Raw genomic sequence first — 27,414 nt, forward strand, 5'->3', positions numbered from 1 at the left:
CGCTGCACAGCTGTGTTTTTCTCTCATTTTTTTCTCTCTCTTTCTTCTGGGTTGATAATGACAATTTCAAAGAAAAACTTTAATTAAAGATTTTATACAAAATCGCCAAAAGTAGAATAATAAGGAAAATGAGCATTGATGCGTTTATTGTAAGAGCGATCCTTCTTCATGATTCCATGGGGGAGGGTTTGGGGGGAGGTGGGGTTTGTCCTTCGAAATGTATAGGGATTTAGTAGTTAGCAAAACAAGATATGCTCCATTGGCAGCAATGCAGTATCAGGGCTTCCATTTTGCTCTAGATCAGAGAGAGCTCGCAGAAGGAGCCGCCTCTCTTTGGGCAAAGCAGGGCTTTGCTCTCGCCCTCTGGGTCACAATCATAGAAATCCACGGCCACTCCAGGCCGTTCTCTTGGGAGCCATCATGGAACCCAAAAGTTACCTGGTTGGGGTAACCCACGATGGCATTGGGAAGGAGCTCAGTAGTCCAGAGGGCTCACTAAGATTCCCATCCCTGACAAATGACCAGCCAGCCCCCGCCAAAGACCCTCAAAAAGAGAGCGTGGAGGCTCTATTCTCTCAAGGAAGCCTGTTCTATTTTTAGATGTCTCTCAGTGGCAGGAAGTTTTCCCTTTGATCCAGTCTCTTTTGACTTCTCTGAAACTTTCTCCTGGTTCTTCCCCCTGGGGCAAAGACTGATCCAGCCTCCATGGAGGACCCTTCAGATAACCAAGGCGGCTAGCTTCCCTCCTGAGTCCTCTCCTGAACACTACCTGGCTCTTTCATCCTCGCATCTGAGGAGACTCGGGGCCCTTCACTCTCTCGGGTCATCCCTTCTTCCTGCCTTGCCTTCCGGGACACTTACCCTCGGAGACCATGCCCGCGGGCACTTGATCCAACTCTGGGGCTGAGCTGTCCTGATGGGTGAGTGTGAACAAGCACAACGAGCCTCCTCTCTCTGTCTGGTCCCGGCCATGCTTCCTTCCATCTGCTAATCAGCAAACCAGCAAACCAAGGCGGCGGAGCTTTTATTAAGTTCCTACAATGTGTTAGAGGTGCAAATGGAACGTTGGGGGAGGGATGACAAGCTCAGATATGTGTAGATAGGATAAATATCAAGAGAATAAATGCATATGAAGCCAAAGGGGCTGGATACGAGGGAGACAGGGAGGGCACCAGGAAACACTTCAGGTAGAGGACGGCATTTGGGCTGCACCTTGGATGAAAAGAGAGATTCTGTTCCAGCTGCCATCTTGCCCATGTCCCTGCCTGTGTATGCTCTGTGCTCTCTCTGCTCCCCAAACGTCACCTCTAGCTTTGGGAACTGTAACCCGGTCAACACTAGCGTTGCACCTGGAAAGGGCGTGCTAATTGACTCTGCTCCGTGCCATTCTTGCCCCCCCTTCGGGACGTCTTCAGTCAAAACACTCTGTCCTGCCTCCTCCCCTCCATGCCGTCTCCCTTTTTAAAACGTCAGGTCCTCTGTATGCCCAGGAGCTGGCACAGTGTTTGGCAAATTCTTTTTCTTTTCTGGACAGGAGGGGAGGATGGAGTGCGGGAAATCCTGTGATTTTATGAGCATGGGAAGCCCACCTCCCCTGTCCCGTCCCTGTGTGAGGACTCCCATCACCACTGCAGGCAGGCAAGGTACTTTTGATCATTTCTTTCTCCTGTGGATTTAACGATCATCAATGGAGGTGACTCCCAGGCCTTCCTAGAGCTTTAGCCCCAGCTCATCGACTGGATGTTTCAAGCTGGGTGATACAGGCATGTCTAGACAGAACTCATTATCTTTCTCTCCAAACCCTTCCCTCTTCCAAACTTTTCTAATTCTGGTGAAAGCCTCCCTATTCGTCTGGTCTCCCAGGTGTGGGGCTCCTCCCTTTCCTTCACCCCACACTGACTATCAGTGGTTAAAAAATCCCCACATTTCCTGACTCCTTCATGCCTAGAGACACCTTGGAAATTCAGACCCTGGTCAGCTCTCACCTAGATTATTGCTGTGGCTTCTAGTTGGTCTACGGGCCTGAGTCTTCTTCCTCTAGTCCACCTGCCAAAAGCTACCAAAGCCATATTTGTAAGTGCCCGTCTGACCATAGGGCTGCTCTACTCAGCCAGCCTGAGTGGCTTCCCATAATAGACTGGAAACCTCCCCAAATCAGTGATTCCTCTCTGTTAGTCATATTCTGTTCATCCTGTACCTAGCCTGCTTTGTGTTTATCTGCTTGCATATGGGGGTCTCTATCAGATTGTCTTATAGATGGGGGCTGTCTTGTGTTTGACCCATTGCAGGTGCTTGGTAAATACTCAGTGACTGATGGGTTGATATTTGTAGCTTAATTTTAGCGAGATGCCCAGAGCACTAAGGAGTTAAATGTCTAGGTGTACTAGAGCTAATATAATTAGGATTAGATTATCTGATTTTATCCTCACAACAACCCTGAGAGGTAGATGTTATTATCCTTTTAAAAAAATAATTGTTTTATTTAAAATAAAATAAATTTATTTTATTTATTTATAAATTTATAAAGTTTATATTTTAATTATATTAAATTTTATTTATTTATATTGGTTATACATGTATATTAACCTTCTAAATGCACATTTCTTTATGAATTATTTTAGGCAAGAAAAATCAAAACAAAAGGGAAAAATCATGAGAGGAAAAAAAAAGAAAAAAGTGAACATTGCATGTATTGATGTACATTCACTCTCCATAGTTCTCTTTCTGGATGCAGATGGCATTTTCCATCCAAAGTTTGTTGTGATTGCCTTGGATCATTGACCCATTGAGAAGAACCAAGTCTTTTGTAATTGATTATCACACAATCTCACTGTTGCTGTGTATTTCTGGTTCTCCTTGTTTCACTTAGCATCAGTTCATGTAAATCTTTCTAGGTCTTTTTAAAATCTGCTTGTTCACCATTTTAAATAGAATAATAATATTCCATTACTTTTATATACCACAACTTGTTTAGCCATTCCCCAAATGATGGGTATCTACTTATTTTTTAATTCTTTGTCACCACAAAAAGAGCTGCTACAAATATTTTAGCACATATGGGTTCTTTTCCCTCCTTTATAATTTCCGTGGGATGCAGACCTAGTAGTAATACTGCTAGATCAAAGGGCATGCAATTTTTGGTCACAGTTCCAAATTGCTCTCCAGAATGGTTAGATCATTTTACAACTCCAAACTCCACCAACAATACATTATTGTTCCAGTTATCCCACATCCCTCCAACATTTATCAGTATTTTTTCTTGTCATCTTAGCCAATCTGAGAGATATGAGTTGTTTTAATTTGCATTTCTCTAATCAATAATGATTTAAGGCATTTTTTCACATCACTATAAATGTATTTAATTTCATCATCTGAAAATTATCTTTTTCTATCCTTGGACCATTTATCAGTTGGGGAATGACTTGTATTCTTATAAATTTGACACAGTTTTTTATATATTTTAGAAATGAGGCCTTTTTCAGAAACACTGGCTATAAATTTTTCCCCGGCTTTGTATTTCCCTTTTCATCTTTTTTGCGTGGTTTTATTTGTACAAAAACTTTTTGATTTAATGTAATCGAAGTTGTCAATTTTGCATTTCATAATATTCTCTAGTTCTTCTTTGGTCACAAATTCCTCCCTTCTCCAAAGATCTGATAGGTAAGCTCTCCTAATTTGCTTATGGTATCACCCTTTATGCCCAAGTCATATACCTGTTTTGATCTTATTTTGGTACCCCATTTTACAGTTGAAGAAAATGAGGCAGACAGTTTTGAACTCAGATCTTCTTGACTCTGGAACCAGTGTTCTATCTACTGTACCACCTAACAGCTTGAAAAGTACTCTATTCTATTATTTCTGGACAATTTTCCTACATGGTTTCTTGTAGGATAATATCCTTAAATAAGATGACTTTGCATCTTGATTTTGTTCAGCGCCTTTTCCTTCTGCCTTTGCCTTTTTATTTTTTGTCTAGATTCCCTTTATCATTGTGTTCTGAAGCTGCCTCATGACTCATGTCTCTGTCTCTTGAGTTCATATATCTCTAGTTAAAGTTATGATGATTCCTACCTTAAGAGTGCAACTTTGGTCCTTAGCTCTGGGAGATTTCCCTTGGTCTTTGTCTCAAGTCATTCTGAAGGTTCCTAGAGCTGTTTCATTGTTATTTCATGGGATCCCCTGTGGGGTGCTGGGAGTACCAGCACCTGCAGATATGGAGCCACCCCTACTTTGTGACTTGCTTTCCTCTGCCAAGTGATCTAACACATTTCTTTCTAAAACTTCAGATTTGGGGATCTTTCTAGGGAACAACAGATAGACAGTGTGACAGATACGAAGATTGTTATTTCTATCACTTCTCTCTGGAATCTTCGATTCTCTTCTGGACCCACCCTAGGTGTTGGGTCCCCTTTACTTTGTCCTGCTCAGATCCAGCTCAATATCTTACCACATCACACTGTCCTGCCTGATTTCTACCCTCCCATGAACTCCCCTTTATGTGTTGTCCTTCTCCATTAGCGTATTTGTATCCCCCTCCCATCTCTATCTCATTCTCTCAGTTGTAAGAATCCCTTTTGGGAGTTTTATTGTTACTTTTTCTCCATTTCAAAATTACATTTGTTACATATGGATGCATTTTAAAAAGTATCTTTGAGGATGGAGGCAAGGTGGTAAAGAACTGTGGCATGGGTCGTGTTTCCCTCCACCATCTTCCCAGGATTCCTCCATGACGTTTTTGACTAATGTTTGATTGATGTCAGTGGTCACTGTTTCCCTTTCTGGATAACCACGAGCCATCCCTTTAATAATATGTTCTCTACACCTTGGGATGTAGAGAACACATTCTCTCCAGTCTTCCAAAGGTCAAGAACTCTCACATTTGCAATTCTTTCAGGACTCAAGGCTGTGTATGCTGGGTCTGAGCTCGCTAAACTGGTTTCTTACTCTGTCTGTATTTACTTTGGGTTTAATTTGTTGCGTCCTTTTTGTTCTGTTCTTTAAAGTGCAAGGAGAGGGAATGGACCAATAGTGCCAATGGCACAGGGAACTCCCAAGTGGGGAAAGTCCCGTGATCTATGTAAGTCAATACCTTGTCTGCAACTTTGAATTACCGGAGGCCCTTTGAAGGTCTGTGACTTAGCTGGGGTCACACAGTCAGCTTGGGTCTGACATGGTTCTGGAGCTCTATCCCCTCTGCTCCATCGTCCTTCTGGAAGAGAAAATGAGCAAAATTAAAGGGAGATTGTTCTGTCTCTTTTCTTTTCTCACTGTCCCATCAATTCTGAGCCATAGTCCATGCTTCCCTTTCCCAGTATCCTTCCCCCCACCTCTGGCTTTGCATTTCTTTTGCTTAGTGTACCTACAATGTCCTCCTTTCCTCTCCGTCTCCTAAATTCCTTCCTGTCCTTTAAAATCATTCAGGTGCCTCTTCCTCTGGGAAGTCTCTCTGATCTTTGTCCTCTTCCCCTGTCTGGGACAGCTTTTGCTCTCAGAGCTTGGGGGGCATTTTGCATTGTAATTTCTACTCTTTATGATTCTGTATATCATCGTTATTTGGGTTGTTGTCTTGTCTTCTCACTGAGCTTGTGGCCTTTGGAGAGAAGGGCATTTGTCACTCTGACCCTCGGTATCGCCCCTAGGACAGTTCTCTGTGAATTAGGGGAGCATGATAAGTGTTCTTCTTCAGGACTCTTTTTCTGGCTGGCCTGCAGAGCTGGACAGAACAACCCGCCTTCTCTTTCCCTGTTGAAATCCTTGTTTGCTCTTTCAGTCCAGCAAGTTCCCAGATTTCTCCACCTAATGGGTTGAGGGCTTATTAAGTATCTGGGGTATACAAGGTGCTGTGTTCTCCTCATCTTTGACTTTTTCTGTATCTCTTTGTCCAGATCTTTCTATTGCTCTTAACACCTTCTGTTGTGCCTTGAGCTTCTTCCCCTCCCTCATTGGTATTTTATTTTTCCAATGACATGTAAAGATAGTTTTCAACATTCATTTTGTAAGATTTTGAATTCCAATTTTCCCTCTCCCTCCCTTTCCTCTCCCTAAGACAGCAAACAATCTGGTATAAATTATACATGTACAATCATTTTAAATGTATTTCCGTATTTCTCATGTTGTGAAAGAAAAATCAGAACAAAAAAATTATGAGAAAGAAAAAGCAAGCAAACAACAAACAAACAAAAAAGTGAAAATAGTATGCTTTGATCCCCATTCAGTCTCCATAGTTCTTCCGCTGGATATGGAGACATTTTCCATGCCAAGTCTCTCGGAATTGTCTTGGATCACTGCATTGCCAAAAAGATCCTAGTCCATCATGGTCGATTCTTACATCATCTTGCTGTTATTGTGTACATTGTTCTTCTGGTTTTGCTGACTTCACTTAGCATCAGTTCACGTAAATCTTTCCAAGCCTCTCTGAAATCATCCTGCTCATCATTTCTTAGAGAACAATAATATTCCATAACATTCATATACCATAACTTATTCAGCCATTCAGCATCCATTCAGTTTCCAGTTTCTTGCCACAACAAAGAGCCGCTACAACATTTTTGCATATGTGCATCTTTTCCCCTCTTTTATGATCTCTTTGGGATTACCGATCTAATAGAGATAGTTCTGGATTACAGAGGATGCACAGTTTAACAGCCCTTTGGGCACAGTTCCAATTGCGCTCTCTCAGTTCACAACTCCACCAACAATGTATGTGTCCCAGTATTCCCACATCCCTTCCAACATTTATCATTATTTTTCTTTTCATTTTAGCTAATCTAATAATGCCTTGAGCTTCTCTCCTGCTCATCAGAATGTAAGTTCCTGAAAGGCAGAGGCCAGACTGGTTTTCTGTTTTGCTCCAACCCACCCATGTTTTGTTTTCTCCTACTTTTTTCTCCCTCTGAAGTGGCTGTGGTTAGAGGCCCTGGTCTGTTAGGCAGAGATTATAGGAACCTCTCCATCTTTTTCCTTCTCTATTTCATCCCACCTCCTGCCTATGGTCACTGTGAGGGACCAGGGGCTTAATGTTGCTGCGATTGTCTAATTCTTACCATTTTCAGTTGCCATGCTGTCAGGCTTCCTAAGCAGACTTGAAGACTGACCTCAAGCAGATGCTCCACCAAGTCCTATCCTCTTAGAGAGGGAAAGGAGAGAGAACTTGGTGGGAGAGAGGAAATAAGATTAGCCCAAGTCTCTGTAAGCTTGGAGGATGAAGCAGTACTCTCATGGGGTCCACCAGCATTTCCTTTCCCTTCTGAGAATAGTTAGCTGTGGACAAAGGAGAACAGATTCCCACACTGATTATGTCCCAAAATGTAGGTCCCATTCTGCACCTTCTGTCCATCATTCCTTTGCCAAGAGGTGGGTAACCTGCTTCAACATGTGCCCCCTGGTATTGTGGTTGGTCGTTGCATTCATCAGAATTATCTTGGTTCTTTCACTTTGTGTCTATTTACACTTGTCTTCCAGGCTTCTCTGAAGCTGTCCCTTTCTTACTACACAGTAGTATTCCATCCTATTCAAATACAGGAAACACTTGAGCTCTGATTAACACTATGACTAGTCACAATTCCAGAGTATGGATAATGAGATGGGTGACTCACTTCCTGACTGAGAGAGGATGGATCAAGATGCATAAGAATGCATTTGGGGTCTCTTGGACATGGCCAATGTGGAAATTTGTTTACAAAGAAGTAGATAATGCCTGTAGCAATGCTACTTTATAAGGTTGTTTGTGAGGCTCAGATAATGCTAGAGATTCACAATTGTAAATGCTTATAAAAATGCCAATTTTTATTTGCTTCCCTATCTTTCCATCCATCTATATTTACCATCTACCTATCTATCCATCTCTCATTTCTGTCTGCCTATTCCTTTTAATCTCTCTCTCTCATTTTGATCTCTCTCTCTGTCTCTTTTTTTCTCTGCCTCTCTGTCTGTCTTTGTCTCTCTGTCTTTCTCTCCCTTTCTGTCTCTGTCTTTGTGTGTCGCTGTCTCTCTTTGTCTCTCTCTGTGTATATCTCTTTTTCTGTCTCTCTCTGTCTCTTCCTCTTTCTCTCTGCCTCTCTCCATCTCTCTGTCTTTCTCTCCATCTCTGTCTCTGTTTCTGTCTATCTCTCTTCCTCTCTGTCTCTGTGTGTCTCTCTCTCTGTCTGTGTTTGTGTGTTTCTGTCTCTGTCTCTTCCTCTTTCTCTCTGCTTCTCTCCATCTCCCTGTCTTTCTCTCCATCTCTGTCTCTGTTTCTGTCTATTTCTCTTCCTCTCTGTGTCTCTCTCTCTGTCTCTTTCTGTCCCTCTCTACCTTTCTCTTTCTGTGACTTTTTATCTCTCTCTTCTTTCTTCTCTCTGTCTCTCTGACTCTGTGTCTCTGTTTCTGTCTCTGTCTGTTTCTCTCTGTGTGTCTCTGTTTCTGTCTCCCTCTTTCCCTCTCTCTGCCTCTCTGTCTGTCTCTCTGTCTCTGTGTCTCTCTCAGAAAATTCCCACAAAGAACCTGCCCTAAAACATAATCTAGAGGTTTCCAGTCCTGTATCTGCCATGCCCCATTGTGTCATCTTTATTATATTATTATTCATGTATATATCTCCCCAATATCATAAAGTGCATTGTATGTGGTAGATGCTACATAAATATTTACTGGAATGAATGAATGAATGCCCTCAGCAGCCTATGTTAAAACCAATTTATGGAGAAGAGACACAGCAGCTGTTTCTGTTTCTAAAAATTAGCTATGTGGCCTTGGGCAATGTCTCAGTTACCTACTCTGTTAAATGAGGGAATTTGGACCCAGTGACTTCCCAGGTCCCTGAATCTTTCCTCCCATGAGCCTCTGATGGCTCATGGGTGGCGGGTCAGGAGACTTGGGCTCTCTCTTCTGGGCCCTCAATTGCTCCTTGAACTTGAGCAATTTGGCCTGATATTTGGAGCCTGGGTGTGGGTGCCCACAGAACTGAGCTGACCCTTAAGGTTCTCCCTTCTATGAGAAGTGTGACCCCCCCCCCCCAGGGTGGTTGGGAAAGTGAAAGAAAAGCATGTGTGGGACATCCTCTGTCGACTCTAAAGTGCCATAGAACACAAATGGTTATGATGGTTCTCTTGTTTAGCCCAGCTTACAAATGGGCTGTTGTTATTTAGCACATGCACATGCCCGTGAAAAATCGCTATTTACTAAAATTGAAATACTTTTAAGTTTCAATTAGCACGAAAGGTTTTTCATGTATCTCTAAAAAGGATTGAATTGTAGATGAAATGTATTGCTTTACATCAAAGGGAGTTGTTTTTTTTTTTTCTTTTTTAAACTCACCAATACCATTTACCGAGAAAATTGCCTTGAAAACATTCAATAAATGCAAAGCGGTGCTTCTCCACTGATGGCTCCCTTTGCAGCTTCTCGCTTTGGCAGAAAGCATTCTCCTGTCTGGAGCAGACATATTAAAAAATAATACTAAACCACACCCGGCGCACTTCCTTTTTGACGCTTTTATTTGTGGCGCTCGGGCCATAACGTGATCTCCTTTGGTTTTGTCCTGAAATTGTCCAAATCGTTTGTTTAATCCTAGATTTTCAAGAATGTAAAAAGCATCACCAAGGCCTTTAAGCTCTTTGATTGCACTCAGAGTGGCCAGATTCACCCAAGCGGGCTGAGACAAGTGCTGGAGAACTACTGCTTCAAGATGAGGGATGAAGAATTTGAAAAGTAAGTGCTGGGATGACCACGAGCAGGCCCCCAAGGCCAGAGTCGGGGGATGGGGCTTCTGAGAGGGCGGGCTCAACACGAGCTCGTGGGTCGTCATGGGACTGCCGGACACCTTGAAGCACGGGGCTGATTGAGAGGCAGCCACTCCATGGCATTTGTCTGGGATTCATGCGTCTCCCCATGAATTCTCAGAAATGATTGCTGATGTCTCTGCTGTGGCATCCGCCAATTCCTTAAGTACCCTCGGGTACGAGTCATCTGGCTCGCAGATTTGAGCGGATCGCGTTTATTTAAGTCATCCATCACCAATCTTCTCCCCCTTTCCTGCCTGGCTTCCTGCAGCATGTCCCCTGTGTTTCTGCTCACATTTGACTTTTCCCATGAAGCCCAGGGTTAGGAAGAGACTGGAAAATGTTTCCAGTGTCAGAAGGTGGGCTCCTGGCCCCGGATGATCAGGGAACCAGTCAGCACATGTTTACTAAGGCCCTACTATGTGTCAGCCACTAATTTTCTTTGAGGCTTTTTTTTTTTTTGTGGGGGGGAGTGTGTGTCAGAATTCTTCTTAGTGGCAGCTTACTGTGAAAGAGTTTGCCTTGAGTTTGGTATCAGAATTTGAATTCAGACGGCTGCTTTTGCTATTTCTGTGACAACAAATGGTAACTGCAGTTTTCTGACTGCACCTCAGTTTCCTTCTATGGAGGCCAATGGGGCCGATCTGTGATGTCTGAGGCTGTTTTCACATCCATAGCTGTAATTGTAGTAGAAACTGGCATCAGGGTCTCCACTGCGGGAGGCTCCGTGGAACCCACTTGGCCCACTGTGGGGGCCCGGTTCTGGCTAAACCACAAGTTTGGAGGTGGGGCCTCTGTAATGCGGGAGGAACTCTTCGGGCAGGCAGTGATTATTGGGTCTTTGCAATATCTTCATTTCCAGTGGGACAGTAGAAATCATTCTGGTTACAAAGGCCATCTCTTACATTTGCTACCTGTGTGACCCGGGACACCCATTTTCCCTCTCCTAAACCTCAGTTTCTACTTTTGTGATATGAAGGGACTAGTCTCTCTCTCTGACCTCTGAGGTCCCAGAATCCCAACCCTTAAGAGCTCTGACCTAGCTCCTGAGGATCCTTCCAGCTCCTGACCTTATCTAGGCTCCTTCCCTCTGTTTTTAAGGGAATTCATTTAAAAATGCATTATTGAAAATTATTTTTTAATTTAATGTCATATTTCGAAGACTCTCTTTCTCCCTGCTCTTTAGAACAATAGAATCGTCTCCTAAAACAAAAGAATTAGCAGCAAGGAAAGCAGAGATGTGTGATCTTGGATAAGTTCCTTAGTCCTCTGGGGACTGGGCTTTCTCATTTATAGAGTAAGAGGCTGGACAGAGTGAGGGGCTGAGACAGAGATTAAATCTCTTGTCTCACAAAATGTGAACAAGGTTAGAGAGGGCTGGGAGTCTGGACTGGTCTTTTGGTCCTCCTCCAATCTGTGAAGTTTTTACCTAGGAGGCATGGCGCTGGCCAGCTCCAAGGTAATCTGAACAATGAGAAAGGTCTTCTCTTTCTTATCCTCCCCCACCAGCAAGGTGACCAGAAGTTGTGGGATGCATCTGTGGATGATAGTTGGGCAGGCTGGGGGGAGGGGGAAAAGGAGAACCAGCTTTGGGATATTGCCCCCCAAATGCAGTCCTCCCTGATCCTTCAACAGCATCTTCCAACCCGCTTTTCTTTACAAGATGCCACAGTGGATGTTTTAATTTCTGCATCTATCTGGGATGGAAAGTGTCCAGGACAAAATGCAAACACAACAAATTAAATCCTGTTCTTGTGATGCCCAGGTGAGAGTGGGAGATGAGCTGAAGCCCCCTCCCTTCCTGCAGCCACCACAAAAAGACCCACAGACTCACAATAGATAATAAACCTTGTGTATGGCACTGTGGTACCAGACCTGAGCCTCTGATAACTAATGTTTCAACAGCCCTAAGTAATGAATAATAGAGAACATCACCCATTTTTACTGGAGGTTTTTTTATGCTGAAAAACAATGCTGTTTGTCTGATCCAACTTCAGAAGCTTAGCATAATGGACTGGCTTTCTCAGCATGAGAAAAACAGAGCATCAAAAGCTGAATCTTTCTTAATTTGATTTAAGGCTTTTCTTGTTGAATCTCAAGAAAATACTATCTTCCTGAGACGTCTTTACATTCATCTTGTTGCCTTTTTAGTTACTTAACAAGAAACACCATGAATTTTGAATTCCTTCCTTTGTACCATTACTTTATATTTAATGTCAGCGTTCATAGACTCACAGAATGTCAGAATTGAAAGAGACCTGAGATCATGAAATGTTGAATGGGAGGGAGTCTTAGAAGAGAGGAGGTCAAAGCTGAGGGATGGGAGAAGAAGCTTTGGAATACTGGCAGACACAAGTGGGAAGGACATGAAGCACAGGATATCTTCCAGGAAGGGGACCTTGAATACAAGATGTCGGACCTTGAAACATGGTATGATCGAGTTGGGAGAAGACTTAAAAATGGAATGACAGAACCCAAAATTGGAATACACATATCATAGAACATCAAAATTGGAAGAGATTTCAAGATGGAGAATGTCAGAACTTAGAAGAGCCTAGGAACATGGAAGGTGAAAGCTGGGAGGCAGACTTAGAACTGAGAATGACAGAGATGGAAAGGATCTTAAAATCAAGAATATGAGATGAGAGGGGCCTTAGAATGCAGGACACTAAATATTAGAGAGAAGAGGAATTGACTTAAATTATTAGAGCTTGACCTTGATTGCTAGAAAAATTCTAGAATGCATTAATAAAAGGATGGTTCTTGAGCATTTAGAAAAGGAAGCAGGGACCACAGAGATCCATTCTTTTACTGACAGGGTCACTAGATGGGTGGTGGGATGAGGGGACTGCTCATGGGTATCATTCACCCAGATTTCAGCAAAGGTCTGACAAAATTTCCCATGGTACCCGATGGAGAGATACAATAATACAGCTGTTTGGATTTGTAACTAGTTGTCACCAGACCCAGGTAGGAGTCATCAGGTCTGGGAGGAGTTGGTTGTAAGAGGCTCCTGGAGCTCTTGTGTTGCATGTTCCATGGCTGAGTATTTCACTTCTTGGAACTCAGGACTTGGTATTCAGCCAGAAGGGACCCGAGCAGTCAGTGTCCTGCTAAGTCATGGCGACATTTATTCTGATGTAATGGAGTAGGAGGCATCTTCATGACAAGCTACCATGACAATAGGGGATGCCCTCAAGAACCATAGTTCAAAGACAATCTAGTTTTTATTTGGTTTTTCTGAAAAGCATCTGAAGATTGTAGTGCCTTCAAGTGCAATTTGAGTTAACAATGTGATAAAGTTGCCAAGAAAGCTGGTGTGCTGTTAAACTGCATTCAGAGGGTCAGAAGGACGGTTGTGACTGCACTCATAGAATCCCTCCTAGAGACTCTCTCTTTCTTCCAGGCCTTCTACTCAAAGACTCCTGTTAGAGTCCTCCCTCCCTTTTTCACTCCCATGTATGTAACTGTAAAGGGCTGAAAACTCTTGAGTTCATGCACTGAGGTCGGACAACCGAGTACTTAAGGCTAACTACTGATTGGTCAATACTCTATAAGCATATGCTTGGGAAATGGCCCGCCCCACTATTCTGTGCTGGCTCGGTCTGTTAGTAGGGAGATTGTGAGGAGGGACTTGAGGGTGGAGCAAGACAAGCCAGAGTGACTCCTGGCCGGGAGAGGAAGAAGAGAGGGGTGGAGATTCCTGTGTCCATTGTCTCATTTCGACCAAGAATAAAGACCAAGGATTTTTGTTTATCCTGACTCTGGCTGATTCTAAAGTATCCAGGGTGTTAACTCGGTTCTCACATGTGATTACCTTGCATGTACTTTGTATTTATTCTGCATATAGTTATATGCACATTTTGCCTTCCACTGATATTTAAATGCGACAGTCCCTGTGCTCAGGGAGCTTACAGTTTTGGGTGACGGTACGCCTCCAAGTGTATTGTTCATGTGATTATATGCATTGAAATCCTTCTGTACATAAGGGAGATATCGTGTCCAGGGTTACATTGCTGGGAAGAGTCAGAGCTGAGCTTTGAACCCACGTCTTTCTGACTCGACTCCCTGAGACACATGGCCACTATAAAAGCGGCTTACAGACATCACTGTGAGCTGCATGGGTGGAGGGGCTGCCCATGGGCCCCCACCAAGAACCGTATCTCCTTCATGGACAGAAAAGATTTCAATACATGTAATCACATAAACATGACACTTGGGGGCATATTGTTACACAAAACTGTAAGCTCTCTGCGGACAGGGACTGTTACATTTAAACGGCCCCGGAAGATGATCTGTGTGTCCGGGGACTTCCCAGTTGGGCCCCAGTTGTGCTGAGAGATAGGTAGGGTGGTCTTTGCTAGAGCAGTGGTAGGTCCTTAGTTCCCTCCAGGAAGGATGTCAGTGATAGCAGAATACTTCCCATTTATCACCTCACTCGAGCTTGGCAACAATCTTGTGAGGAAGGTGCCCTGGCGATGGTTGTTCCCATTTCATAGAGGAGGAAATGGAGGCTGTGTTGGGACAGACCTCGAGCAGCTTTTACATTTTGAGATACAAAGAACTTTTTAAAAAGCCATTCTTGGTTCATTGGTCACACAAAGAGCAGGCAGGAGGTGAGGTTTGACCCTCCTCATATGTTTCAGCTGGCCCCATGCTCTCGTGCCTCCCTGAGCCTTCCCTCCATGGTCCCCTTTCTCCAGTGAGACTCAAAACTCAGCCTGGAGGCTCCTCAGGAACTGAGGCACTTACTGATCTTCTGGTCCATTGGAACCTAACCATGTGTAAGATACACCTGAGACCCAGGAGGTTCCACGACATGTCCTTGCTCAGTCACAGTGATAGTGAGTGACAGAACTGAGATTCGAACTTGGGTCCCGGGCCTTTACATTCAGGGTCCTTTCCCCTGCCCCGTGAGGGAGATGGTATAAGAATCAGTGATTGCAAATCGAGGCCATGTGGCAGAATATTGGGAGCTAGAACTACAGGGGAGGCCTTGTACTCTGACTTGCTCATTTTACACAAAGGAAACTTAACCCAGGCCCGGAGCTTAAGTGACTTCCTGACGTTGCCCAGGTGGTTAGGAGCAGAGTCTGGGTCTGCACTTGAACCCCACTAGACTGAGGCTTCAGAGACACTCTTCCAGCCTCCACATGTTGTGGGGGTCTGGGTCCTCAGCCCGTGGCTGCACCACCACAGCAATCAGTCAGCAGGCATTTATGGGCCTGTGGGGGACATGTAGCAATGGGGGGAACCACAGTGCGCAGTCAGGGAGACCTGAGTTTCCCTGTGGGCCAGGCACTGCTCTAAGCACGTTACCAACATCTCACTTTGTTCTCATAACAACCCTGTGAGGTAGGTGCTGCTGCTATTGCCATTTCACAGTTGAGGAAACTGAGGCAGACAGAGGTGAAATGATTCGCTAGGGAGCCTCCGAGCCTGCAGGAGACGCAGGTCTCCCTGACTGCGCACTGTGGTTCCCCCCATTGCCACATGTCCCCCTCAGGGTCCCACTTCTCAGTGGATTGTTTTTAAGGCTAGCAGCTCCCGCCCCCATTCTGACGAATGTTTCCCCAGTCGGGCTCCCAGGCCAGTTAACAGTCCTCCGTATAATCTCTAAGCAGTTCCTTCCCACCCGCTTTTGCACTGGGCTTTGTTTCTCACTGCGAAGCTAACGCAAGGCCAGCGCAGACCTGCTACCCACCCTTGCCCCCCTGAGCTCAGGGACGCCCCCTTGTGCCCAGCGAGAGGTGGACCGGGCCCCGTTGAGCTCGCTGCTGGGCGGGTCAGCTCGCTGCCTCAGGGTCGGCTCCTAAACCCCACTGATAGTCTCAGTGCCCGCCCGGGCTGGCCCTTATTAGCGGGTCAGGACCAAGGACAGAGGAGGGTTTGGGCCGTAGGCTTGCCCAGGACGCCTAGGGCTCGCGGGCTGGGTGGGTGAGAGGGGGACTCTTCCGGGCCCTGCGCTGATGGAGCTCTTCCATGAGATCCCATGAGATCCGGATCTGCCCCAGTAGCCCCTCTAAAGGCCGCACAGTAAACAGGCAGCCCCAGCACACCTGGCTTAGGGGCAGCGGCCTCTTCTGCAGGTTCATCCGCCCCGTCCTGCGAGAAGCGTGTCGCCTCCCGGTGCATGCTGGTCCAGACCCCCATCAGCTAAAGTAGTCCCTCTTTTTCTCCCCTGGCTAAGCAATCACTTCGAAAAGGGTGACACTGAATTAACATTTTCTGCCTTTGAAGAGGGAGGCTGATGCCACTTTTACATCTGGTGGCTCTTTTCTCTCAAGATTATTTTTTTTCTGGGCAGAACAATAGGCGAGCTCCATCCGAGGGGGAAAATAAAGTAGGTGTTTAAATGAATAAATGACATGACTATCGGTGGGGTTTAGAAAACAGAAAAATAACAAATACTTTAAGTGATAATTACTCCATTTTTAGAAAGCAGCAACAAATGTAGGTAATTTTAGAATCCAACATACGGAGGTAACGATGTGACGGGAACACTTAGGATGCTTCCATTTTCGGTGCAAATGTCGAAAAAAGACTGGGAGTGGCGGGTGCAGCTTTGATTTGGCAGGTTTGATAAAGAGATGACCCCTTTAAAATAAAAACAAAGTCTCTTGCTAGAGAAGCTTTCGAGTCACTTCTCTGATATTTTAAAGGCCGGTCATATCTTTGAGCATCTTCACTCTTTCTGAAATTTTTTTCTTGGAATGTCCAAGGAGTAGGATATTGTTTTTCTCTCTCCCCTTCCCTTCCTCTCCTCTCTGCCATTTGTGTGTTTTTCCTGCTTACGAGCCTCAAATTCGAATTCAGCAAACATTTTTTGAGCGTCTGTGTTGTTGAATCTTGAATCTATGAATTGCTAGCGGTGTGACTCTGAGCAAGTCCCTTGTCTGGGCCTCTGTTCCCCCTTATGTAAAATGAAGGGTTTTGACTGGGAAAACTCTGAGGTTCCTTCCAATTCTAAAGTCTGTGATCCATTAACCTTGCACAAAACACTGAACTGGGTAATAAGAATGGTGATGGAGATCAGAGAGATGTCAAAATATATTAAGATGGGGGCAGCTAGTTGGGGTAGTGGATAGAATGTTGCTGAGGCAATTTGGGTTAAGTGACTTGCCCTGGGTCACATAATTAGAAAGTGTTAAGTGGCTGAGGTCAAATTTGAACTCAGGTTCCCCTGACTTCAGGCTGATGTTCTATCCATAATGTCTTCCCTTTAATGTCTTCCCTTGACAGGACATAAACTCCTTGAGGGCAAGGACTCTTTCAGGCTTGCCTTGATACCTCCAGCAGGTTTGTCTTGACACCTCCAGCTCCTAACTTGGTTTCTGGCTAGCACCAGAGCAGAAGCTTGTTAGATGTGTGTTTAGTGATTGATTACATAAACTAGGAATGTGAGAGAATCGTGAGAATGGATCAGACTTGTGATTCTTTCTATTCTCCTCTTTTTTTTCTCAGTCAAAATATAATGGCACCAGATTCTCTCTTCAGTTAAATCTGCTAAATACTTGAGCAGAAGAACACTGGGCGAGATTCTTGGGGAAACACAAAATTTTGTTAAGACACAAGAAGCTTATCATCTAGATAAGAACCTTTGTTTTAGGGAGAAGTTTGAGCAATTAAGGAATGGCACAGTTTTCCAGAAGCTATCCATCCTGCCTTTCCCCTCTTGTACAACCCTGGGCCCTGTGTCTGCCTGAGCTCTGGGTGCTGTTGGACTCGACAGTCCCTTTGATTGCCCATTGGAACCTCCTGGGAGATGTTCTAGTCTATTTGCTTGGCAAAAAGTAGTTTCATAAATACCTATTCATGATTGCTAGGTCAAGCTTTTTGAAACAGTTTTTTTTTGAACTGGAACTTTAATTTTATCAGTCTAATGAAACTTTCTCCTAATAAAGATCAGCCCTTCCCAGTGGCTGAAATTCTTGGGGAGTTACCTTGATCACTGAAGAGTAAGGGGACCTGCCTGTTAAATAGTAGAACAGGATTTGAATGCAGGTCTTCCTGGTTCTGAATCTATCTTTCTACAACTTCCTGGTTGTCTGTTTTTCTGAATGGTTTTGACCCTCTCCAAAGACCTCCCCAATGCCATCAGCACGTGGAAGGCCCCTTTCCTTCCATGGGGACTCCAGGCTGTCCTGCTAGTGGCAGTCACCCTTGGTGTGCAACTGCTGTCCAACACCCAGAGCCAATGAGGAGCTGCATGGTGAGTGTCAACAGTGATGGATCAGGCAAGGAGATGTCCTCAGAGAGACGGGAGCCGTGGAGGGAGCGTGTGAGTTACTGGTGGACAGGCTATGACGCACTGGTATCCAGATAATGAGAGGCAGTTCTAGCACATCTGGTGGGCCATCCATCACTCCAAGGAGGATCAAGTCTCACCGGATGGGCTGCCTGTGACTTGCTTCTCTGGAGGCTATCTCTACATCAGTGTGATCATGGATCTGTTAAAATGTCTGGAAAGTGCCCCAGACACTCAGAGGGTAAAAGATGTGGAGGTGGCTGTGATTATAAGTGTGAAGACCTGAGTGTAGATCCAGCCTCAGACAATTCCTGGCTCTGTGGCCCTGAGTAAGTTACTTAAACCTTATGTCTCAGATTCATCATGTGTAAAGTGGGGATAATAAAAGCTCCTTCCTCCCAAGCACCTGTCTCCCAAGAAGAGAAAATTAAGTAAGATTTGTAAAGGTCTTTGCAGAGCTTAAAGCACATGATAAATGCTAGCTGTCCTTATTCTTATTAGTCACAGACTAGGAGGGTGGGAAGGGACCTCAGTGTCCAAGTCGCCAGGCCAGACCTGGAAGGTTTCCCTCTTCTGCCCCCAGTTTGCCAGGAGACCCCCAGAAGGATGACGCCCGGCCCCTCCAGAGACGGGCTGCTCCACTCTGGATGGAAACTCCTGATCTCATGGCCCAGTTTCCATTGGGCAGCTTCCCTACTCACTCCTACTTCTGCCCTCAGGAGGAACAGCACATGTCTGATCACTGATTGGGCCTCGGCCCTCAGCTGCCACCCCAAGCCTCTCCCCAAATTGTCGGTCTGTCAACTCTGTCACAAGGAAAATGGGGGCTCTTCAGGCCAGGGGGCCACTTCTTGCTAGTCAAATGACAGTGCTGATGCTTAGACACCAAGGTGGGCTGATCCACCAAGGGCTGGAAGATCCTAGACTAGTGAGGGGTGAATCTTGTGAGTGAACATTGGAGGGGGGGCCCGAGAGACCCTCTGGTCCAACTCCCTCATTTTACACATGAGAAAGAGGTAGGATTGGAACTCAGGTCCTCTGACTCCAGAGCCCATGCTTAACACATGGTAAGTGCTTAATAAATGCATCCCTCCCATCTGCCTCCCTCCTTCTCACCTTCCTATTTTCTCTCTTCCCCTTCCCTCCTTTCTGTCTCTCTGTCTCTGTCTCTACTTTCTCTCTTTCTTCCCCCACTCTTCCTCTTCTTCTCTCTCCTCCCTCTCCGGTGTGTCTCTCTGACTCTGTTTCTCTCTGTCTCTTCGTGGCTTTCTACCTTCCCCCTTTCCCCCTCTACTCCTTTCCCCTTTCTTTTCTCTCTTTGTCTCTCTTGTACCTCTATGCTACCCATGTTGCCCTCCCCCTCCTCACCACACGAACAAAGAAGAACAAGTAAATCACCCAACATGACTGTTTCTGATGGTGTGTGCCATATTTCACACCTGTGGTCCCCAAACTTTCTATTGAAAGGAAGTGAGAGGCAGAGTCCAAGTTTTAGAAGGGATCCCCATCCTCTACTTCCTCACCATTCCTCCCTCAGCCCCTTGCAGTCTGGCTTCCACTTCCTGTCCCTCCACTAAAGCCATTTTCTCTAAGATTGCCCATGTCCTCATTCGCCAAATCCAGTGGCCCTTTCTCCATCCTGCCCCTCCTCGGTAGCACCCCACCCCCTCCGTTGGCGGCCTTCTCCTGCCTTGGCTCGGAGCTCTCGGGCATCCCTCCCACCCAGACACCCCTTGTTTTTCAGGCTCTGGAATCGCTACAGTCTTGGGAAGGACACTGCCCTGGACTACAATGCATTCCTAAAGAACCTGGCCATGAACATTAACCTGAACCAGAAGTACAACTTTGTCAGCAAAGGTGGGTGCTGGGTCTCCAGGGCCCTAGGGAGGGCCCAGGCCCCCGGAGGCTGATCCGAGGCAAGCGTGGCACCTTTATCTGACAACAGCGGGGCGATCCCTTGGGCGGCATGTTGTCAGGGCCGATGGGCTGGTGGGCTGTGGGCTTTCTGTATCATGGGAAAGGGTGCCCGCCCTGCTGGAGGGGAAGGGGTGCTCGTTCCAAGTCCTGGCTCGTACCCTCAGACACATCATAGAGACAGTATAGACTGGACCACAAAAAGCGCATCAGATTCAGGTCGAGCACCGCCTGTGTGCCAGGCCCGTGCCAAGTGCTGGGGAGCCAAAGAAAGGCTGAGTTCATGGTCCAGTGGGGGAGAAGCAAGTGAACAACTGTGGCCAGAAAGCTGCATGCTGCTCGGGCCATTCACCACTTAATCCCCCAACCCCCAAAATCCTGTGGTCATGGTGAGCGACAGACCAGCAAGTGCGGATACCCTGGGAGCAGTGGCCCCCTCCTCACACATAGGTCAAAGCCCCCCACCCCAAGGCAGCAGCCATTGTCTGTGGCACCTGTGACAGAGTCTGAAGAGGAGATGAAAGGGAATCACTCAGGACAGAGGCGGTTAGGGAAGGCTTCATGGAGGAAGCACCAGAGCTACAGAGAGCTGCAGGACGGCCCTTTGGGAGGGCCGCTGCATGACTGCCTGCAGGACCAGAGCAGCATTGGGCCGGTGATGGCTTGAAAGAACTGAAGCCGTGGGCCCAAGGCAAGGTCAGATGCCCACGTGTGATCACTCAGAAGATGGCTTCAACCAGCCCTCGGATTGGATGGACGCAGACTTCCTTCATCCATCTAACAAAGGTGTCGGTGCAAAGGGAAATGAAAATGTGCAAATTGTGAGGTGCTGATCTGGCTCCGGCAGGGTGGACAACAGTGGCCAGAGGGAGAAGGACGGTCCAGAATCCCACATTCTGGGCTTCTCTCTCCATGGTCTGAGGCCGGGTTTGCATTTAAAGTCTGGTTCCTAGCCCAGGGAGGGAGGAGAGGGTCTCCAGAGTTCTGCTCAGTCACCCATCACCCAATAGAGGCTCCTCCGGGAGCAAGGTGGACATGGTGATGGTGTAATAGAGACAACGCCTGAGTTCAAATCCCATCTCTGACTCGGGGCAGTTACTTCCCCATATCTGCTATAAAATGAGGGAATTCTAGATGATCTCTAAGGCTTTGCTGAGCTCTGAGTTTGCTAATCGCCTGATTTATTAAAGCCAGAAGAGAAATCTGCAAGAAGAGGGTGAGGGGCTGCCCTTAGAAGCAATATCTCTACCCATGAGACCACAGATTCTCCTGAGGATGATGGATTGAGAAGCGCTCCTAATGGGCTTTGAGGAAGTTGCTTCCAAAAATCATCTTGAGATTGAAAGGGATTTTTTTTCTTCCTCTTCTGCTGAAATCATTAGGGAAAAAGAATGATTGAAACCACTTTCTCAGCCATATCCCTTGGTTCTTTACTTTTTATTTTTTATCTATGTCGTCAATGGCTGTGTGGGCTTGTAATTAGCATCATAACACCCACGGTTATGATGGAGAACATTGATGGATCTCTTCTAGAAAATAACATGAAGAATGACAGTCTCCTCTTTTCCCCATCCATGCAATGGGGAATGTGAAGTGGGAACAGATTTGTGTTTGTCAAGGATCCTTAGATAAGATCCATCAGCCACTTCTCCTTGAGCTCCTTCTGGGTGGTCAGTACTGAGCTAGGCACTGTGGGGGGGGACAGAAGTCTGAGACATGACTCCTGCTCTCAGGATGTTCCCCTGAAACACTAGGGGCAATAGGAAGCAACGTTCTGACTTGTGGGCCAGGGACTGTAACTGGACCCTGCAGCCGGGGGACTGGGATGGATGCTGCCTCTCAGAAGGTAATGGAGCTGCTGTGGTTTGGAGCAAAATGGCTCTGGGTGCAGACCAGGAGCTGCAAGGACCTCGGGGGCCATCTCTGGTCCTGCCCCCCTCATTGTCAGCGTCTTCTCCAGACTCCAAGGACTGCCATCATTGGGTAGCTTAGTTGTGAGCCAAGCTTCTACCTCTGGGGAGTTCCGTTGTGACGTAAAAAGAAATCCAGAATGTGAGCCAGAGGTTGAATAGCAAGGGTGAGTAGGAGCAAGAAAAGGTTTTATCAGGAGAGCAGCACTCAGAGTCGGAGCCAGTGAAAAATAACCCAAACCTCCCCCACACAGCTGTCTGGAGGAGTTGCCTTCACTGCCCCTTGCTTGATTGTGATGTTGAGCTGTCACTGCCTTTCTTGGGTTCACCTCTTTTTCTGGGTCTGGAGTCCGGAGTGCCTGAGTTCAAATCTCACCTCAGCTACTTACTAGTTCTATGAGACAGGGCAGGTCACCTCACCATTTCCCACCTCAGTTTTCTTAACTGAAGAATGGGCATAATGGCAGCTCTCACTTCCTAGGGTGGTTGTGAAGATCAAATGAGATGGGTGTAAAGTCCTTGGCTCAGTGTGTGACACACAGTAGGCCCTTAATAGATGCTTGTTCGCGTGTCCCCTTCGCTCTTGCTCTAGTAATACCAGAGTCCACTGCCTCAGGGCCTGTAATGAGCCTTAGGACTAAGAAGTGCGTTCTGAGAGCTGGCCATGGTCCTGAAGGCCTCCACCCGGTGGATGGCAGGGCAGGCTGTGAGGTAATGTGGGAGAGTGATTTATAACCAGAGAGCGCTGCAGAGATGCGGGCTATTATTATAATTAAGCACTAGTGCTCGTCACCGTCCTGCGCTCATGAAATATGGCATCACATTTTCACCCTAATGGAATGTGAAGGAACTTGTGATCTCATCCACAGCGTCCTCTCTCCACCAGCAATGGCTGTCCTTCTGCACCGTCTCATCCGTGTCCTCCCACAGGCCTGCCTGGGTGTCCTCCCGCTGTGCCGAGGACCTCCTCCATCCCTTGACATCTGGGGGTGAATGTCTACGGACCGCACAGTCTGCTTGTCTTGCTCTGTCACTTGATGATGGGCCCATTTTCTTTCTAGACTTTTTAATTTCCCCCTCCTATTTTTATACATTTCTTGTGCACTGTTCATTACTAGAAATATGAACTTGCCACAAAATACCTTAATGATTTAGAATGAGTTAAAATCCAGGTACGAAGTTCTTCCCAGATCTGACCTTCCCTGTCAGTTCTGATATCTCTTGTTCTAAGCTCCCTCCCAGCCTTGACATCCCCTGTTCTAAGCTCTCTCCTAGCCCTGATGGATATCCATATTCTAAGCCTTCTCTTAGCCCTGACATTCCTGTTCTAAGTCCCCTCCCAGCCCTGACATCCCCTGTTCTAAGCTTCCTCCCGGCTCTGACATCCCCTGTTCTAAGCTCCCTCCCAGCCCTGACATTCCTGTTCTAAGCCTCCTCCCAGCCCTGACATCTCATGTTCTAAAGTCTTCCTACTCTGCCATTTCCTGTTCTAAGGCCCTTGACTTTCTTTGTTCCCGGGACATTTCCAACCTAACATCATATGATTAAGTGACACTGAGTGCTCTCTGTAAAAGGGGAAGTATTCTTATCGAGACAGACTCTAGCATCCAATGTTGCCATGTTATGTCCCAGGACATGCTCCTAAATGGATTCTTTAGGGCTTTCTTAATTAAGGGCACAACAAAATGTCCTAATCAGGAAATCACCATCCAGGCAAATTCCTGAGACATAATGCCAGCTCGCAAAGTCAGGACCCGGATACGAATCTTGTCTCTAAAGTACTCAAAGTGAAAGGTGGCATCTGGCACGGAAGCTGCCCTAAACCTGAGGGGTGGAGGGGCGGGTGAAAGGCTGTTCCGCTGAGGGAGACGGTGGGGTCAGGTTGGACTGAGGGATCTCCACGTGTGCCCTCCCTTCAGCATCCTAGCTGCCCCCCCGCTGCCAGTCTCATTTGTCTTTATGCCCAAGGTTTGTCTCAGCAGCAGCAGGCAGAATCTCCAGGGCAGTAAATTGGTGACAGCCAGTTCATTTGTCACTTTTCAAGATGTCAAACAGTCGGCCCCCTTTTTTGTTTCTCTTTGATGATTGTGATTTTGCTGTCTAGCTCATCATGAACTGTCAGAGACATCTTTTTAGTCAGGTACCTGGGTGATATCAGTAAGGTCTGAGATCCTCCTCCCCTATTCCCGCCAGTACTTTCAGGCATCCTGGCAATCGGCCCCTCGATGTCCCCAGAATGGAGCCCCCTCAGACAGAGGGGTCTGCGTGCCCCGGGGTTAGTCCTGTTTCCTTCCGGATCCGGGTCCTGTTTCTTCCTCCTGCTCAGGGGCTGGGCTGAGAGAATCCAAATGTGGCGCCATCACTGTCCTTGACTGGGAAATCTTGATGGATCTTTTCCATTTTTCACCTTTGCTTTCTCCAGTGCTGAGGGCACAGCTTTGGTTGCTACATTGCACTGCAAAAGCCTCCAAGAGGTCTGCCTGTCTCTACTTTCCTGTGTCTCCAGAAAGTTGCCAAAATCAGCTTCCCAAATGTAAGGTCACTCCCTGATTCAAAATCTTGAGTGGCCCCTCTCATTCATAGGATAACATAAAACATCCTTAATTGCCATCTAGTCTTAATGGGCACTCACCGCAGCAAAGCAATCCATTCATCACTGCTCCCATTCCCTCCACTGGCTGTTCTGGATCATCTCTTCCCTCCTCTGTCCTTCCTCTCACGTACCAGGGGCAACGAGAAGCATGTTTTCCCCCTACATTCTGTAATTTCATCAAGTGGGCTGGGGGGCCTGGGGACTCCTGTTCAGCCCCCCTCTATAATTCTTAGCCACAGCTCCTCCAAAGCCTTTGTGGCTCCCTGTGGCTGCTTCAACTCCTCACCCTGGTGTTTCAGGCCTCCCTTGTGTACGTTCCTTAGTTTCCCTTCTCTCTGACTTTGGTTCTATCTATCCACAATTCCCCTCCGTCCCCCCTCTTCCACTCCTTGCCTTGTCCCATCTCTGCCTCTTCCTACCATCTTTTATAACCTAGATAGGTTCCTTCAGAAAATGTTTCTGCTTTCTTTGCCTAGCCCTTTCAGTAACAGTCCCACCGCCTCTTAACCGAGCGTCCCTGTATCCCAGCAGCCCCCCCAAACGTCTCTGAGGCCCTAAGTTGACTTATGTTCAGTGTGTGTGTGGGAGGGTTTTTGGATGGTCCTGATTATGGATTATTAGGACTCAATTCCATGGAGGCCAAATCAAATAGTCACTCACAGGACATAGTTACAGAGAATGATTATTCTCTTGCCCTTTTTTTCCTCCCTCTGCAGAATGATTATGTTCTCTGGGTACAGAAGGAACAGTGTCCCACCAGACTCACTGGGGAATGTGGGGGGAAACTGTCCCTGAGATGGGGTGGGGGGAACGGGTGTCAGCCAGGCATTCCCTACCTCCTCTCTGCTTGGTCTCAGCAGCCAGTGTTGGGAGGACCTGTAGGGCTAGGCGCTCGGTTTCTGACTCCAGCAGGATCAGGATTCTGTGGGCACTCCTGGGACGGAGAGGGTTTCTCAGATTTACCTCATAGTTCTGTTCCTTCTTTTTCTCTTCCACCCCAACCCATCCCTCTTGGCACAGTCCCCTGGACACTAGCCTCAGTGGCTCCTGAAATCCTGGGTAAGTTTTCTGCCTCAGCCCCTAGGGGCCAATGAGGGCAGGTCTGAATCACCCATGATGGGGAGCCCCTTTTCCAAGGTAACGAGGTGGATCTCCTGGCATCCTGATGGGTGAAGGTGTGGAGTGCAGGGAACTGGGCGTGCCTTCACCAGCCCCAAGAGCATTCTGGACCCAGCCCAAGCTTCTGCGGAGCTCTAAACTCTTGGCAGGGTTGGCTAAGTCTTTGTTTCATGACTTGTTCACCTCATAGCACATCCAGTTGAACCAAGGCCCTCAGAGTCTGCTTCCAGATGATCTCACAGGTGCTTTCCTGCTTTAGCTCTGGGGCTCCTTCTCTCCTGACATCTCCTGGTTCTGATTCTGGCCCTGAAGGGGCCTCATGGCTCCCTGTAAGAACTGGGGCAGTGGCAGGCAAGCCAGGGCCAGGGAAGTGTCCCTCCCGGGCTTCCTCTCGAGGATGGGGGAGGGGAATGACAGCTCTGAAAGTCGTTCTTCTCCCACCCCAGATCATGTTCTAAGTGTGCTTATTTGGGCTGGAGCCTAAGAGAAGTGTGATTTACTCGTAGCCATTTTGGGAAGTCAATCTGTAAAGCCATTTGGGATTCTTCACAGACCTCCTCGTGTTTCAGGCTTGTTGAACAATCTTATCTGAGAAGACTCGAGTCAATCACTGGGTATTTTTACTTTTGTCTTGCTGGCAGCCAGAGAGGTGGACGGAGGGCTGGCTTTGGAGTCCGGAGGAGTCCGTTTCCAGCCTTGCTCTGGCCCCTCACGCCTCAGGCGGCTCTCAGGCTATGACCGGCCTGGGTGGGTGGGATTCTCCAAGCAATGACATCCCGAGTGTGGACCAAAAAGTGAGCAAAGGCAGGTGGCCCATAGCCAGCCAGGGTAATCCACGAATGCCATTTCTCCTCCTTCCCTGACAGATTGTGCATGGAGGGTGAAGCCAGACAGCAAATATGTGTTCTCCTTCTCCTCAACTTCTGGAGATGGTTGGGAAAACTCCTCTATGGATGAAATTGAGGCAGCGTTCTGTAAAGAGGTGAGCTGCGGCTTGGGGCATCTTCCTTCCTTCCATCTGGGAAGACCCCAACCTTGCTAAGAACTCCCCTCCCAGTGCTGGTATGAGGCCCCAATGGTGTAGTCTTTGTCCAAAGCTTATTTCCTTCCCCTTCCCCTATGACTTAGTGCTGACCTTTCTGAGCTGAGCTGGACGGGGGCTCTGATAACTGGGAGGATCTTTGGCAGAGCCGTTCTTCTGGCCTAGCCTTGCCCCAAACTAACACAAACTGGGCCTAAATAATTTTATGGGCAAGTACATCCCATCCAAAGAACATGGTTTCCAGTCATTCCTTGAGTCACCTTGAGCAAGTCACTCAATCTCTGAAACGATTGGACTAGATGACTTCTAAGGTCCATAACTTTTAAGCCTATAGTTCTGTGGTGGTGAGGAGTGATCAGTTGAGTTCCTCAATCCCTTGGGGACACTTCTCAGCTTGTGGCTCTGTCCCGAGACATATGTACTTTTCTGAAATAACAGCAAATCCTGATTGGTCCCTGTGACTGTGGAACTAGGGTTGAAGGCCTCCAAGTCAAAATTCATCCTACCTTCAATGGTACTTAATGCATGAGTGGGCATAGATGGACCACCGTGGCAGACTGAGATATAGATGCAGAGATAAGAAGATAGATGGAGAGAGAGACATACACAGGGAGACAGAAAAACAAAGACTGAGAGACAGAGAAACAGAGAGACAGAGAGACAAATAGAAAGAGACAGAGACAGAGAAAAACAGAGAGACAGAGAGACAAAGAGACAGAAACTTAATTTCCCTGTAATGATCTCCCCTCAATTATATATCTCTATCCCAGTAAAGTGTATGTACCTCAGATTGTCCAGAGCACCCTATCCAGCTTCCTACGGACAAAGGTCCA

The 27,414-nt window shown here is 46.8% G+C and overlaps 1 protein-coding gene across 2 annotated transcripts in view; it reads left to right on the forward strand.

The window, feature by feature from the left end:
• The window catches only part of EFCAB6 (EF-hand calcium binding domain 6), a 198,007-nt gene that overhangs the window by 62,248 nt on the left and 108,345 nt on the right, over positions 1-27,414 (forward strand). For both annotated transcript variants that reach the window (XM_051962249.1, XM_051962251.1), the window contains exons 6-8: positions 9,548-9,684; positions 19,748-19,860; positions 26,406-26,521. In XM_051962249.1, coding sequence (XP_051818209.1) covers positions 9,548-9,684; positions 19,748-19,860; positions 26,406-26,521 — 366 coding nt within the window. The remainder of the gene's footprint in view (positions 1-9,547; positions 9,685-19,747; positions 19,861-26,405; positions 26,522-27,414) is intronic.

This window comes from Antechinus flavipes, chromosome 5 (assembly GCF_016432865.1).
Source record: "Antechinus flavipes isolate AdamAnt ecotype Samford, QLD, Australia chromosome 5, AdamAnt_v2, whole genome shotgun sequence".
In the NCBI taxonomy this organism is placed as follows: domain Eukaryota; kingdom Metazoa; phylum Chordata; class Mammalia; order Dasyuromorphia; family Dasyuridae; genus Antechinus; species Antechinus flavipes.